We start from the raw sequence: 14,086 nt of genomic DNA, 5'->3' as shown, positions 1-14,086 counted from the left end.
TCCCTTCTTCTGATTCACTTCTTCTCCGAGCCTTTGGGTCTGTGCAGATCTTCGTGACACCCGGGTTTCTTTCTACTGGGTCTTTCCCGAACCTCTTGTCCGGCTATTTCTCCAAAAATTTTGCATGGGCGTTTAGTGCTGATTAATGGTCACTCGCTTTGTAAGTTGCATCAAGCTTCGTGAACAATACTATAGGGATTGCTTTGGCTTTCTCGCTACCTGTGGCTTGATCTTGATTCAAGTCTTGATTACTCTTGATGTTCTCTGGGGGCGTGCCAACAGTGACAACTAACTTGTGGGTGCCAAACTACTTCGGTTTAGGTTCCTCTCCGTTCTCATCCCACCCCCTCTCTTTCCCTACTCGGTATTCGCAACGCGACCAGCAGAACGTCATATATTCTTGACTCGGGACTGTTGTCTGACTTTTGGGGACGAGGCAGAGGTCGACAAGCAAGAATAGAATTACCCAAGAGTCTCAGAGGACCTTCAATACCTAGTTGTGGGGCACGGTGATTCAGGGGACAGGGAACAGAAAAAAATAGCCCGCCGTTCGGCTGTGGTCGTCGACGGTTACTGAGCTGAGATACCTGCATGACGATGACTGCTACGTTGAGTATGTTCCTCTCAGAAAGGATGTCTTCTCTTCTGGACGTCTTATCATGCCGGTCCAGCACCAGCCGGATGGGGAGTGTTTGGAGAGGAGAGAAGACCACTGCCAGCTAGATCCGTTGCTGATTCTGTCCGCCTGCAGATGGGATGTATAACTCAGCTCCAGATACTCCGTCGCCTGTTTATCCGGACAGGCTCATTCGGCCCCTTCCTAAACGGACCCTACGGTCTCGGTTATCGCCCGAGGCTGCCGACTCAATCCTCTACCCTCCCGCACCCCCAGCGACCCAACTCTTCTACGGAACCTCTGCGGACCATGGAGAGGTTGTTAATGACAGCAAAGTCTACGTGCAACAAAGTCTAGACACGGACGCGCATGATCATATTGCGGAGCGAGAAACACACCACACCTATGAAAACAGCCTCGATCTAGAGAGCGGTGACGAGGACGGTCCGGTTGTGGTTCGTCGAAGCGCCGGTTTTCGCGGGTCGTCTCTCTCGCCGTCTGCTGCAAGAATTCAACCCCATGCACCTTCTGGCAAGGTAGAAGGATTACCGATCAAGTCTCCCTCGACAGGTCCCGACGGATACGATGCCTTCGAGAACACTAATAACAAGAAGAAGCGCAAAATCCCTACTCCCGGAAATTTGGGCGGTCATCATTCCACACTCTCCCCTGAATTTGCAAACATGGGGCTGGCAAGCTCCGCACAGGCGGCGTCAACCACGATTCACGAAGTAAATAACGTTGGCACATATTATGGTACCGGCAGCCCCGCGTCTCCTGGACTCGGCGGTATTTCGGGCCCCGGTAGAGGCCGTCTTGGGCGGCATCCATCTCGCAGTGGTCCGTCAAGAAACTCCCTGTCGGTCCATTCTCAGATTGGCTGGCCCGCGGCCCGAGCAGCAGGTCGCCGGGATGGCATGTTATCCACGTCGGCACCCGCAGGTACTTTCTATCCCTCCCCTTTGGAATTCAACACATCCCGGTGATTATCACTCACTCCGTGTTTAGGTGACCCTACAGCAAAATCCGACCAGGGTATCATTTCCGCCGCCATAGCGAACGCTGCGGCCTTTTCCTCTCCTCCACGAGGCCAGGGGGGTACCAGCTTGCTTGAACAGCAAACAACACCAACCAAGACACAATTCACCTTCACCTGCGAGTCCGATTCGTCGAAAGGTATGGCTTTGCAGTCTCAAAGTCTGTATCCAGCACCGCAGCGTTCGTCCGCACCGCTCGCAAGTCAAACTCCGCGAGGCATCTCCACACAAGGAACCCAAACAAGCCCGAGTATGGCGGCGCACGGCAATCAACAACCTCAACATCCTCATCAGCAAGCCCCTGGTGCCGAGTCACCCGGTACAGGTAAAAAGAAGAGGCGGTCACAGGGGAGCATCTACGCATTGGCAGCCCGTCAACGCAAGATTCAGCAACAGTATGCTAATCTCCACCATCCCCCAAGTCCTGAAGATATCTGGATCTGCGAGTTTTGCGAGTACGAGAGCATTTTTGGTCGGCCACCCGAGGCCTTAATCCGGCAATACGAGATCAAGGATCGCAAAGAGCGAAAGCGACTGGCGGAAAAGAAGAGACTGCTTGAAAAGGCCAAGATGAAGGGCCGCAAGGGCAAGAAGGCCACTAAGAATGCGGCGAAAAGCGCGGCGGCTCACCAGACGGTATATGATCAAGGATACGATCGCGCATCTGTCGATCATTCTTCTGTCGCTGGCCACGGAGCGCATGACGACGAATACTTAGGTCATGAGTACGACGATGAACCCCTTCCCATGCCACCGCCTGCACCGCCCAATTCCTTCAAGTCGCCGCCGGCGCCCGGACATCTAATCAAGCCAACGACACCCCCGCCGCATATGCAGGCAAGCATAGATGCGGCAAGTACTCGACCACCCTGACAATGGGCGCAAACGGCCTTGGGGGTCCACACCGTTCGCAACATCTTCCGACTGATTCCATTTTCGAGGGCCTTTCGGATGGTGTTCGAGTGGTACATTTACCCCCATGATGAAGGTCGCTGCTCATTTTCCTGTTTCAACTTTTCTTTTTTTTGCGTCGAGTAGTCTCTCCTTGCCTTTTGTTTTATCTTGGTCTAAGTTTTAGCCTTGATCTCTCAGCTGTTCTTTCCGCAGGTTTTGCACTTATGAAATCCCCTCTCCAATTACATATCTTGATGAACATCACGACAACGTCACGAAGCATTGAATCCAGCAGGTAAACTGCACTTGCATCTATGTTAGTCATGGTCAGGTCCTTTTCATCTGGAGGGCCACAGCATTCTAGTACGCATATTGGGGTGGCATGTTCGGTTGGGTTTGAAACGGCAGGATAGTCGGTGGAATTATGGGTTCTCGTATTTGGTTCTACAGAGAGAAGCAGCATGGAAAGGTGCATCTTGGGTCGTTGGTTGGCGCTACAGATTGTTAGTTGTCGAGAGTTTGTTGAGTTAGAGCAGAATGATCAGTCGATCAGTGTCAGAGTAGCAATGTGAATATCGTTTGGGGTTGATTAGTTACTCGATTGGACAAGGCCCATAAGGGATCACATCTTGCCTGGATGGTCCAAGATGTCTGATCGTGTTTCCATCTATGAAAAAAAAGTTTGCGCAGAGCCATAAATAGATTTAAGCAGAAACTGTCAACCAGTCAATGCAGTTTGGCGCTTCCGATGACACGAGCTGAATTTAGCAGATCGCTGCCACTACAGCCGCCCAGTTTGACATAGATCTTAATCTTGCAGCGTCATCCAATAAGAGAATTCTGTCTATCCAGCGTCTGAAACAACGGCTTACTGTCGTTTATCGCATGGGAATGCTTGAGGCCTGGAACCAGCTTAGCCGCGCGCGAAGCAAAAAAGCCAGGCGCTGTCATGCTACAGAGCAGTCTGTTTCAGGACAGCTCCAGCAAGGTCGATCCGATGGATGAGAAGAAAGACTTGGGAGAAATGGTTGGAACGACAAAGAGCATATTGTGTCGGCTCTGAAAGAGAGTCTGTATCAGAACTGTGTCCAATAAGTATATAAAGACCAAAGACTCAGTACCAGGACAAGATGAATAACAAGTGGCATTCACACAACACTCTTTCTACTTCCTTTTTTTTTTTTTCCCTTTTGATCACACTTCATTGATCGTCTCTTTGTTCTTTGTCGTTGGAAATTGTTGAGGCGTTGCTAGACTAGGGTTTCATTCATTGTCCGGTTGTGGCATAACAGTCTTTGCTCTACGAAGTCGGCTTCCAGGGGACTCTGAGAGACCTTGAAATACTCTGTCACATCTACTCTTTGCGCTGGACGCAATATACTGTCAAGAAGACTTTCACTTGGCTCAATCGCGATTATACCTTTCCTGCACCTTCAACCACGCCTACATACCACACCCACAGCCGACACATAGCAACCTCACTTGACACCACAACTTAGATCCACAGAATTCTAATGTGGTTCCTCGCCTTCAAGCTCCTCCGCATCGGCGTCAAAGAAGCCAAAAAGCACAAGGCCAAGAAGAACGCCTGCGACACCACCACAACCGAGTCCGAAGGCATCAACCTCGACCGCAACACCAACATGCCTTTCCCCGCCGATTCCACTGCCGCCCGGAATCCCCTTATCACTCTCCTCGAGACCATCCTCCGTTTCATCCAGTTTGTCTTCGGCCTCACAGTTATAGGCCTCTACGGGCAGGATCTCCACGGGGCAGGGAAGGCCGCGAAATGGGTGTATGCGGTCGTCACCGCGCTCCTGGCCACCGTGACAGCAGCCGTCTACCTCGTCTTGCCGTTTTTGATGAAAGGGCGGACACCGGTGGCGCGGCGGGTGAGACTGCAGCTCCCGCTGTTTATCTGGGAGAGCGTGCTCTGTGTGCTTTGGTTGACCCTGTTTGGGATTTTTGGGAAGATGTATATTGGGGATTATAGTGAGGGTGATAAGGTGACGCGGATGAGGCATGCGGTCTGGGTGGATCTGGTGAATTTGGGGTTGTGGGTGGGTACCATGGGGTGGGTTGGCTTGAGGTGGTGGAGGGGGGTGAAGGGGGGACAGGAGGGAGGGGAGAGGGAATTGGAGGATGTTGAGAAGGCTGGTCCTTAGATGGGTTGAGTAGCTAGTTTTGGGGTGAGGCTGCTGGTTGTATTGGACGTGTTAGGGAACTGTTGCTTGCTGCATATTAATGAAGAAAGGTGGTCGATCTCAAGGTGTGGACGATGAAGAATGTGAAGATATACAGGCGATAACTTCATAGATGGAGACAATCATATCCTGAATACACTGACACAAAACACCCAACTCTTCGAGTCAACTGCAGTCCTCCAGATGCCCAATCCATGAGTCTCCACAGCCCGAGAACAGGAACGCCAGGCTAGTAAGCAATTCGTGTGGTCATCAATACATAGTTCCAGGCCGTTAGAATAGAGTACAAGCAAGCGAAGATGTTAGTCGTGATAGTCCCATTCACTGAGCGTGTCATAATAACACCGAGGCAACTTTACTGGTCCCAGATTCTCGTCCTCCGGATCAATCTCTTCGTATACGAGCGTGCCGTTCCTGCGGCGCTCTTCAATCTCCATACCAAGCAGGCTCTCCAGCCGTGGTAGTGGCGAGGGCGTATAATGGAAGAAAGACCGGGGTATTTCTCCCGTGCCGGTGAGGAAGCCGTCATCTGACTCTGCCGCGTTGGCGTTGTACTCGCTTGTCATCGAGACATCGACGGAAGTGGGCGCTGTTGAAGCATTGCCGTTCGAATTGCTGAAGGTTGACGACTCAAATGTCGTACTAAGACTGGTTCCCTCGCTACCGAAGGATTCCTGCCCCTGTTGCAATTCTTTTTTATCGAAGAAGGAGGCCAAAAAGATCTGTTCCTCCCACATTCGCTTCTGGAAGAGAGCTCGGAACTCTGCATGAACGATGGCTCGGGGTGGTGGCTTGTAATATTCAATATACAGGTAGCGAATGTCGCGGAACTTGTTGGGAATCTGTGACCGGAAGCCCATGGTGAGAGGCGCGGTTTTGTAGCTCGCTGTTCGCGGCCTGAGCTTGAGAAGAACTTTCAGATTGGCCAGAAAAGTCGGTGGCAGCTCAGGCTGTTCCGCTGGCATGATTTCTTCAATGTGTTTCGGTAGTGGTATTGCCTCTGTGAGCGTCCATTAGAGGTCGACGCGATGGTTCAACATACGGTGCTCGAGGCATCCCCAGATAGGCATATGGCCCGAATAGAGGGCTTACCTTTCAGTTCCGGAGACGGGCTGCGAGTCACTTCTCGCCAATCCGGCAAGTGTACCTCGGGCTCGACATATTCCTCTGTCTTCTCTGCTCTTTTTATGAATGATCCACGCTGCGGGCTTTGAGTCCGAGTGGACTTGAAACCAGAGGTTGACTGGGAGGACTTGCGACGAAGGATGACGGGTCGCCGCTTCGAGCCCTTTGCTGTCTTACTCGCGACAAATTGCGTCTTCTTGTGACTGTGGCGACTAGTAGATACATCTGTCGCAGGAGTGATAGTAGTCGCTGAGCTCACTGCTTCGCAAGTACTGTTGTTATTATCATTGTCGTCTGTTATGAGCCAACGGGTCGTTTTATGTGTTTCTTTCGGTGCGGCATTGGGTTTCTTCAAAATGGAATGCAGTGGCCCTCTATGAGCTACTTGGTTGTTGAGACGGTCTGGCAACTTCCCCTCGCTCTTGTTCTTCCTCAGAGATGGATTTATGTCCGATGAGACCTATCTCAAGTTAGTGGGGAGACCAATAACGACACAAATCACTCGAAGATGGCCATGTACCTCGCTCACTTTTGAAGTGGTAGACTCAGAGATGCGCATAAACAACTTGGCCACAGTCGCGCCGGGAAGAGAGATGCGAAGGCACTCATTGCTCCAAATCCGCCAAAAGAAGTTCTCCAATCTGTATCCAATGATGCCTTCGAGCGCTGAGGGCTTGACATTGTAGGCTGATCATATAGCTCAGTCACTTTGAGTCAAAGGCGCGATCTTAAGGAGCAAGAAAAGGTACCTTTCCATAAGTGCGTAATGTCCTGAACATGCACTGGCATCGAATCATCAAACGACGACGGGAGAGTCTTTGCAGTCGAAAGCAAGCCTTCAGGAAGTTCCTCCATATGGGACATGGTACTGTGTGAGGGGGAATGGGTAGAAGTAGAGTAGTCGAAGAGAGAGATTTATCTGAGCCTGCTCATGGTCTGAAACAGTTGGAAGAATCGTTGGACAAGTTGTGTATGATGATATCAGACTGTTATCTCGAAGCCCACAGAACCAAGACGAATATGAATATTCACGTATGTAAACAAGACATCGCGAGAAGGTTGGGATGTCAGGCCTGGCTGTGATTCCAACATGAACAAAGCAGACAGTTCTGAGGTAAACAAACACAAGAGGTGGCAGGGAGTTGAAGATCTGAGGTGAGGTGAGGATCAGTTAATAGTACAGGACTCAGAAACAAGTACAAACAGCCGTCCGCAGCTCTCATATGAGAGTCAGGCACCGAGGACTCAACAAAAAAAGCATGGGTAAATTGCTGCAGAGTGTTCCTAAGAAGAGGTAGGGTTGGATTCTGTTTGTATATCTGTAAGTTTCCTCACACCTAGGCCTACAATGCGAGACAGTGCTGCCAGGATTAGTTGTTTTGAACTACATACAGGAACACAACGAGTGCCATTCTCTGGGGAAGGGCAAAAAAGGCAGAAAGAACCGGGATGAGGAGATACAGAGTAAACGTGGGCCAGAACAAGTACTATGGAATATGCTGATAAAACAGTGAGAGAAATATGGCTAGGATCGGTATGGGTTCATGAGATCCTACAAGAGAGGACGAGAAATGGGCAGATATAAAAAGAGAGGGATTCAAACAGGCCTAACCATATTATTTAGATGCTGAAGTACATGAACTTGACTGGAGTGGTAGAAAAGTAGTGTTGGTGATCATGATTAACCAGTGATTAACACAAAACAGCGTCAAGTAATGTCATTGACCTGCGCCATCTCAAAGAAAGTTTCTGGTTTTTACCTTCCGAGGGATTTGGAGCGGCCCGGATAGAGATCCATCCATTGTTGGTCTTTTGCCAACGTGATATCTGGATCCTTGATTTTAGAAGAAAAGTAAAGAACAAGAGTTACCTAGAGTTTGATCATGAGACAATGATGGTGAGGCGAATGAGGATGGAAAAAGGACGGCAACGGTCCACCAGGAAGGAAACATTCTAGAAGACTGGACGATGATTCGAGGAGGGCAGTAGGTATCTACTTATATTAGGTAGACTATCAGATTTTATAATTGGATATAGAATCAAACTAAGAATCAGCCAAGTGCATGATAATTGATCATGTATCTTTTTGACCAATCTCGTAGATAGCAGACTAGCCGGATTGTGACAGGATGAGTGACTCTATATATATTTCAGTCGGTTTGAAACACACTTAGAATCATCTAAATATTATCTGAGAACAGTCTTGTACCTAATGTCTCATCGATTAGCGTTGATGAATATCTTATGGAGCTGGACTTTGATAACTGTAGGGCACAGGCTGCCTATCGTGGATACCTGAGGCGCCAAAAAATCAGGCACCCAGGCACCCAGGCACCCAGACCCAGATGTCGAGACGGACGAACCAGTGAGCGCTGATTATTAAGATACCCCGGACGCTGCGTCCGGCATCGGGTGTGATACCGAGTAATTGCCGATTTTCTGGTCGTGACTCAATTTTTCCCTTCTGGGGTTCTTGTTCGCTTTGGTATTTCTTTGATACCCTCTTTTGTTTTTCTTAGTCAATTTGCATTGTGTTCTTAAATATAGCATACAATGTTTGTATGTTCTCCATTATTCCATACTACTGTTCAATGGCTGACTTCTGAAGAAACGCACCGGATCTTTGCTGCTTCGGTGCAGAGCATCGCGAGCCCCCGTTATCGGTCGACCCTTGATCCCATTATCAACCTCCTCTACCTCTCTGTCTCTATGTCGTCCTCGATCCTTTGCCACTACCTCCCTTCGCAATTACGCTGAGGCATCCTCCCCGGCCACACAAACCTCTCCTTCGCCGTCGAGTTGGCTCGCCCCCGATGCCGCCCCCAGCGTTCCCCAGACCCTTACCGAGAAGATCGTACAGGCATATTCCCTGGGTCTCGCCGAAGGCCAATACGTCAAGGCTGGAGACTATGTGATGCTGAGCCCCCATCGTTGCATGACCCATGACAACTCATGGCCGACCGCGCTCAAGTTTATGGCAATTGGCGCATCCAAGGTCCACAACCCCAACCAGATTGTCATGACCCTGGACCACGATGTTCAGAACAAGAGCGAGAAGAACCTGAAGAAATACGAATCGATTGAGAAGTTTGCCAACCAGCATGGTATCGACTTCTACCCAGCAGGCCACGGTGTCGGCCATCAGATCATGATTGAGGAGGGATATGCCTTCCCCGGCACCGTCACTGTGGCGAGTGACAGTCACTCCAACATGTACGGCGGAGTTGGTTGTCTGGGCACTCCCATGGTTCGTACCGATGCCGCGACCATCTGGGCTACCGGCCGTACCTGGTGGAAGGTCCCCCCTATCGCAAAAGTGCAGTTCACCGGCACCCTCCCTGAGGGTGTCACCGGAAAGGACGTCATTGTTGCTTTGTCAGGTCTCTTCAACAAAGACGAGGTTCTCAATTACGCGATTGAGTTCACTGGCTCGGAGGAGACCATGAAGAGTCTCTCTGTCGACACCCGTCTGACCATCGCCAATATGACCACCGAATGGGGCGCTCTGACCGGACTGTTCCCCATCGACTCGACCTTGGAGCAGTGGCTGAGACACAAGGCCGCTACCGCATCACGCACAGAGACGGCGCGCCGATTTGCCGAGGAGCGTATCAACGAGTTGTTCGCCAACCCCACCGTCGCTGACCGTGGTGCCAAGTACGCCAAATACCTATACCTGGATCTGTCGACCCTCTCGCCCTACGTTTCCGGACCGAACTCCGTCAAGGTTGCCACCCCGATTGACGAACTGGAGAAACAGAAGCTGAAGATCGACAAAGCCTACTTGGTATCCTGCACTAACTCGAGAGCATCGGATATTGCCGCCGCGGCCAAGGTGTTCAAGGACGCTGTTGCCAGGACGGGTGGGCCTGTGAAGGTCGCGGACGGCGTCGAGTTCTACGTTGCGGCGGCTTCCAAGGCTGAACAGAAGATTGCAGAGGTGGCAGGTGACTGGCAAGCTCTGATGGACGCCGGCGCCATCCCTCTGCCAGCGGGTTGCGCTGTCTGTATTGGTCTCGGTGCCGGTCTCCTCAAGGAGGGTGAAGTTGGAATCTCGGCCAGTAACCGAAACTTCAAGGGCCGCATGGGTTCGCCTGATGCCAAGGCCTATCTTGCCAGTCCTGAGGTTGTCGCGGCCAGTGCACGTATGTCTCTCCCTATTGGTGTACCTTACCTGTAAAAAACCGCTAACTCTGGCTAGTGAACGGTGCTATTAGCGGACCCAGCATCTACAAGCGTCCTGAAGACTGGGCCGGCGTTTCCATCGGTGAAGGCGAAGTGGTCGAGTCCGGTACTCGCATCGACACGACTTTGGAAGCAATGGAGAAGTTCATTGGACAGCTGGATAGCATAATCGAGTCGTCGAGCAAGGCCGTGATGCCGGAAGAGTCGACTGGCTCCGGTTCCACCGAGGTCGACATCGTTCCCGGCTTCCCCGAGAAGGTTGAAGGTGAAATCCTCTTCCTTGATGCAGACAACATCAGCACTGATGGCATCTACCCTGGTAAGCCTCCTCAGACAGACAATCACGCTGTTTGCGCTAACGAACATCACAGGCAAATACACATACCAGGACGATGTCACCAAGGAGAAGATGGCGCAGGTCTGCATGGAGAACTACGATCCTGCCTTCAGCGGCATCGCCCGCGCAGGAGGTTTGTTACCTTCCCTTTCTTGTCACCTCTTCATCCCCCAGAGTCTAACACGAATAAACAGACATCTTCGTCTCCGGCTTCAACTTCGGCTGCGGCTCCTCCCGCGAGCAAGCCGCCACCTCCATCCTCGCCAAGCAACTCCCCCTCGTCGTCGCCGGCAGCATCGGCAACACCTTCAGCCGCAACGCCGTCAACAACGCCCTACCTCTCCTCGAGATACCCCGCCTCGTGGAGCGCCTGCGCGAAGCCTTTGGCAGCGAAAAGCAACCAACCCGTCGCACGGGATGGACCTTCAGCTGGAACGTGCGCACCTCCCAGGTCACCGTCCAGGAAGGCCCGGGCGGTGAAACCTGGAGCCAGAGCGTACCTGCTTTCCCTCCAAACCTGCAAGACATCATTGCCCAGGGCGGATTGGAGAAGTGGGTGAAGAAGGAGATTAGCAAGGCTTGATCGTGCCCATGTACTTTTTTTTTTTCCGTCAGTGTAAAAGTTCCCTTTCCCCCCCTTTCCCTGGGTGCATTGCGTGTCGAGCTTGGACTTGGACCTGGAGATAGTCTGGATGATATGATATCCCTTAGATGTTAGAATAGCCGGCGGAGAATTTTTCAATCCGAATAGATACTTTTTTTTATGCCCTTGAACAGTTATGGTAAGTAGTACCGCTAACTAAAGGTGCTTCCTGTACAATTGGCTGGACCGAACCAATTTCATGCCCCGTACTACCCCTGATGATATTTCCACTGATATGGAGAACGATCCGCTTTGGAGTATAGCTGAATGGCTCGGTAGTTGAGACATGACATGATGGGAGGATCCCTTTCATCGCAGAACAAAACACAATTGACAAGTCTATTGTATGCGGAAGAAAAAGAAAAACCAGACAATGATTTTGTTCCCAGGTAAAGCAATAACAAATGACGATTTTGCGCTTGAAAAGTACTCCCTCCCGAGAAGACAATCCAAAGTCGCGTAATACAACCGGATGAGATATTTAGTGGCAGCTCACTACCGAAAGGAACAAATCACATCAGAACGGTCTATAGCGCATCCAAAAATCCCATACATCGCTTCGTGAAGAACTGCAAAAAATAGAGCATCGAAATTAAGACAAGTCACACGTCCAGATTAGGTCAAAGTGTATCCACCATCAACACGGAGATCCGCACCAGTAATGTACTTGGATGCGTCACTGAGCAGGAATGTCACGGCGCCCATCAGGTCTTCGGGAGTGCCCATCTTCCCGACAGGAATGAGAGAAGTCCATTTGTCTCTCAGATCGGGCCTTTCATCGAGAATTTTGCGGGTCCTATAGAGGTTGACGTCAGCCTGTCGCTCAGAGTAGGAAGTGGGAGACGGTGGCTTACAGAGCAGTTAGCATGTATCCAGGACTGATGCAGTTAACTCGAATGTTATGAGCGGCCCATTCCACAGCAAGAGAAGCGGCCAGATGACGGACGGCAGCCTTGGCGGCATTGTAAGGAGCCTGGGGTTGAGGAACGTTGACAATGGCACCAGACATGCTTCCAATCATGACCATGCTGCCCGGAGCCTTGCGTTCCATGAGATGCTTTGCAACACCAATTGCAAACAAGTATGTACCATCAACGTTGACACCCCAGAGCTTTTGCATGCGGTCGTAAGGGTAGGAGATGGCATCAAAGTTTTCAGTAAAACCAGCGGAAGTGACCAAGTGATCGATGCGGCCGTGCTTCGAGATAACTTCCGCAATTGCGTTATTTACAGAGTCAGGATTGGCCACATCGGCGTAGTGAGCCGTAACGTTGGGCATTCTAGATATAGGGAAGAAATGTCGTCAGGAACTGGCAAAAAGCCTGAGAACCGCCAATTGACTTACTGTTCCAAGCCAGGATTTTCCTTCTTGAACTGTTCGACGAGCTTCTGAGCCTGCTCTTCAGCTTCCTTTCCTGTGGCGCATTAGCTGTGATTCTGGAAACCATCCGATGCAACTAATGGTCTGAAACTTACGGTTTAAATCAACAATGGCCAAATCAGAGCCGGACGCAACAAGTGCCTGAGACATGACCAGACCAAGACCGCGGGCTCCTCCTGTCACCAAGCTGACCTTGTTTTCTAGGGAGAATTGGGCAAGGGTGCGCTTGAAGTGCATTCCTCCACGGCCCTGGACGATCGGAGTACGAGGCATGTCCGCATCGGCGGGGTATTCAATTACGACGCTCTCATCAGTACGCGCGAATCGCCCTTCCACTTCAGCGGAATCTTCCGAATCCTTCTTTGCATCTTTCGCGCGAGAAATTGTGTACGAGAGAGGTCGGAAGAAAGTCTTAGAGGCGGAAGGCCGGGGAGGAGCAGCGAATGCAGCAGGGCGAGGAGTCTGACTGAGAGCTTTCCTGGCCAGACGACCGACAGTAGGTTTGTACATCGTATATGCGAGAGATATGTGGATAAAAGATTGTCCTTAGCGCGATGCTATCTCCAGGAGGGGAGACAGTAAACAAAGGTAAAAGAGGCTTGAGGGAAAGAGAGGGAAAGTCCGAATAAGTACTCTAGGCGAAAAAAAAGTACAAGTATCAATTAAAGGCATCTAATTACTGATGCTGTGTATATATACAAGAGAAGAGCTGGATCAATTGCGGTGAAATAAGTACATGGAATGGAACTCCGCAACGGGATATCCGATGGAACAGACAAGTCAGACAGAAGGAATTGCAGGCGTGACCCGGATGACCGGGGGTATGATTCAGGTCAAAATTTCCCATTCGTAGGTTTCTTTTTCTGGCAATGTTTTCTATAAAAAAGTTCTTGTTTATGTATTCCTGGGCGATGTCAGGCGGCGGTGATGGAGGAAAACCATGGGCCAGACCCCAACCGCCATGCAGCGATCTGGACCAAGATCTGCCATGCAGTGGGGTGTTCTACCAGATTTCCAAGCCACTGGCCCGTTAGGCATCCCGGCTTCGTCGCCGCGCTGCCCATTTTCTTTCCGCGTGACTCCAACACGGTCCCTCGATCCTCGCGAGGTTTCACCAGCTAGTAGAAGATTCTGTCCATTATCCATCTTCCGGTATTGGTTGCTTTTATTTTCATTTTTATCTTTCTATTCTTTTATGTTCTCACTGGCATTGGCATTTCTAAGGAGTATCTGGATGTGTCCTCTATCTACCCCTTGCCCTCGTGTGCTTGTGAAGGAGAACAAGTCGTACCCAAATAATGTTGGCCATCAGAAGTAGGAGAGATGTCGGAAGTACCTCCAATAATCGCTAATTCTATAATAGTAACCAAGTAGTAGTTGCAGTAATATTGTCAAAACTCAATTCAACAATACTGTTAAGTCTGTTGACGGAGTGAGTAGCAGACAAGGATTGATCATGCACGCCACCGAGTCAACCATTATGTCGATGTTTATCATCAGAAACATTTCATTCGATATTTATCACGACCTCTCCTTATCAAGAAAAAGTAAAAACTTACTTCGAGTGCTTCAATTTTGAATATCCTGCATGCGTGCCAATGCCAGCATCCATTTTATGGCAAGCTAACCGCTGCAGCCTGCATGTACTCGGTCACTGGTACTTG

The 14,086-nt window shown here is 50.5% G+C and overlaps 5 protein-coding genes across 5 annotated transcripts; 3 read left to right on the top strand and 2 right to left on the bottom strand.

The window, feature by feature from the left end:
* Nucleotides 1-756: 756 nt before the first annotated feature.
* Nucleotides 757-2,526, top strand: Aud_006011 (uncharacterized protein; the record flags this gene model as incomplete). The annotated part of the gene is made up of 2 exons (XM_043290920.1): nucleotides 757-1,558; nucleotides 1,625-2,526. 2 exons carry the CDS (start codon nucleotides 757-759, stop codon nucleotides 2,524-2,526), a joined length of 1,704 nt encoding a protein of 567 aa, XP_043146855.1.
* Nucleotides 2,527-4,061: 1,535 nt separating this feature from the next.
* Nucleotides 4,062-4,712, top strand: Aud_006010 (MARVEL domain-containing protein; the record flags this gene model as incomplete). The annotated part of the gene is made up of 1 exon (XM_043290919.1): nucleotides 4,062-4,712. The coding sequence occupies one exon, from the start codon at nucleotides 4,062-4,064 to the stop codon at nucleotides 4,710-4,712; it is 651 nt and encodes a 216-aa protein (XP_043146854.1).
* Nucleotides 4,713-5,053: 341 nt separating this feature from the next.
* Aud_006009 (GATA-like domain-containing protein) lies at nucleotides 5,054-6,740 on the bottom strand (the record flags this gene model as incomplete). Its single annotated transcript, XM_043290918.1, has 4 exons — nucleotides 5,054-5,751; nucleotides 5,844-6,336; nucleotides 6,397-6,563; nucleotides 6,626-6,740. 4 exons carry the CDS (start codon nucleotides 6,738-6,740, stop codon nucleotides 5,054-5,056), a joined length of 1,473 nt encoding a protein of 490 aa, XP_043146853.1.
* A 1,689-nt stretch (nucleotides 6,741-8,429) lies between these two features.
* Nucleotides 8,430-10,981, top strand: lysF (homoaconitase LysF; the record flags this gene model as incomplete). The annotated part of the gene is made up of 5 exons (XM_043290917.1): nucleotides 8,430-8,435; nucleotides 8,485-10,021; nucleotides 10,078-10,380; nucleotides 10,433-10,531; nucleotides 10,593-10,981. 5 exons carry the CDS (start codon nucleotides 8,430-8,432, stop codon nucleotides 10,979-10,981), a joined length of 2,334 nt encoding a protein of 777 aa, XP_043146852.1.
* A 675-nt stretch (nucleotides 10,982-11,656) lies between these two features.
* Aud_006007 (putative D-arabinitol dehydrogenase ArbD) lies at nucleotides 11,657-12,932 on the bottom strand (the record flags this gene model as incomplete). The annotated part of the gene is made up of 4 exons (XM_043290916.1): nucleotides 11,657-11,837; nucleotides 11,896-12,321; nucleotides 12,387-12,456; nucleotides 12,518-12,932. The coding sequence occupies 4 exons, from the start codon at nucleotides 12,930-12,932 to the stop codon at nucleotides 11,657-11,659; spliced, it is 1,092 nt and encodes a 363-aa protein (XP_043146851.1).
* Nucleotides 12,933-14,086: the final 1,154 nt, after the last annotated feature.

Source organism: Aspergillus udagawae, assembly GCF_001078395.1.
Source record: "Aspergillus udagawae IFM 46973 DNA, scaffold_4, whole genome shotgun sequence".
In the NCBI taxonomy this organism is placed as follows: domain Eukaryota; kingdom Fungi; phylum Ascomycota; class Eurotiomycetes; order Eurotiales; family Aspergillaceae; genus Aspergillus; species Aspergillus udagawae.
Note: the sequence above shows the minus strand (reverse complement) of the source record. Positions and strands in the feature narration are given on the sequence as shown.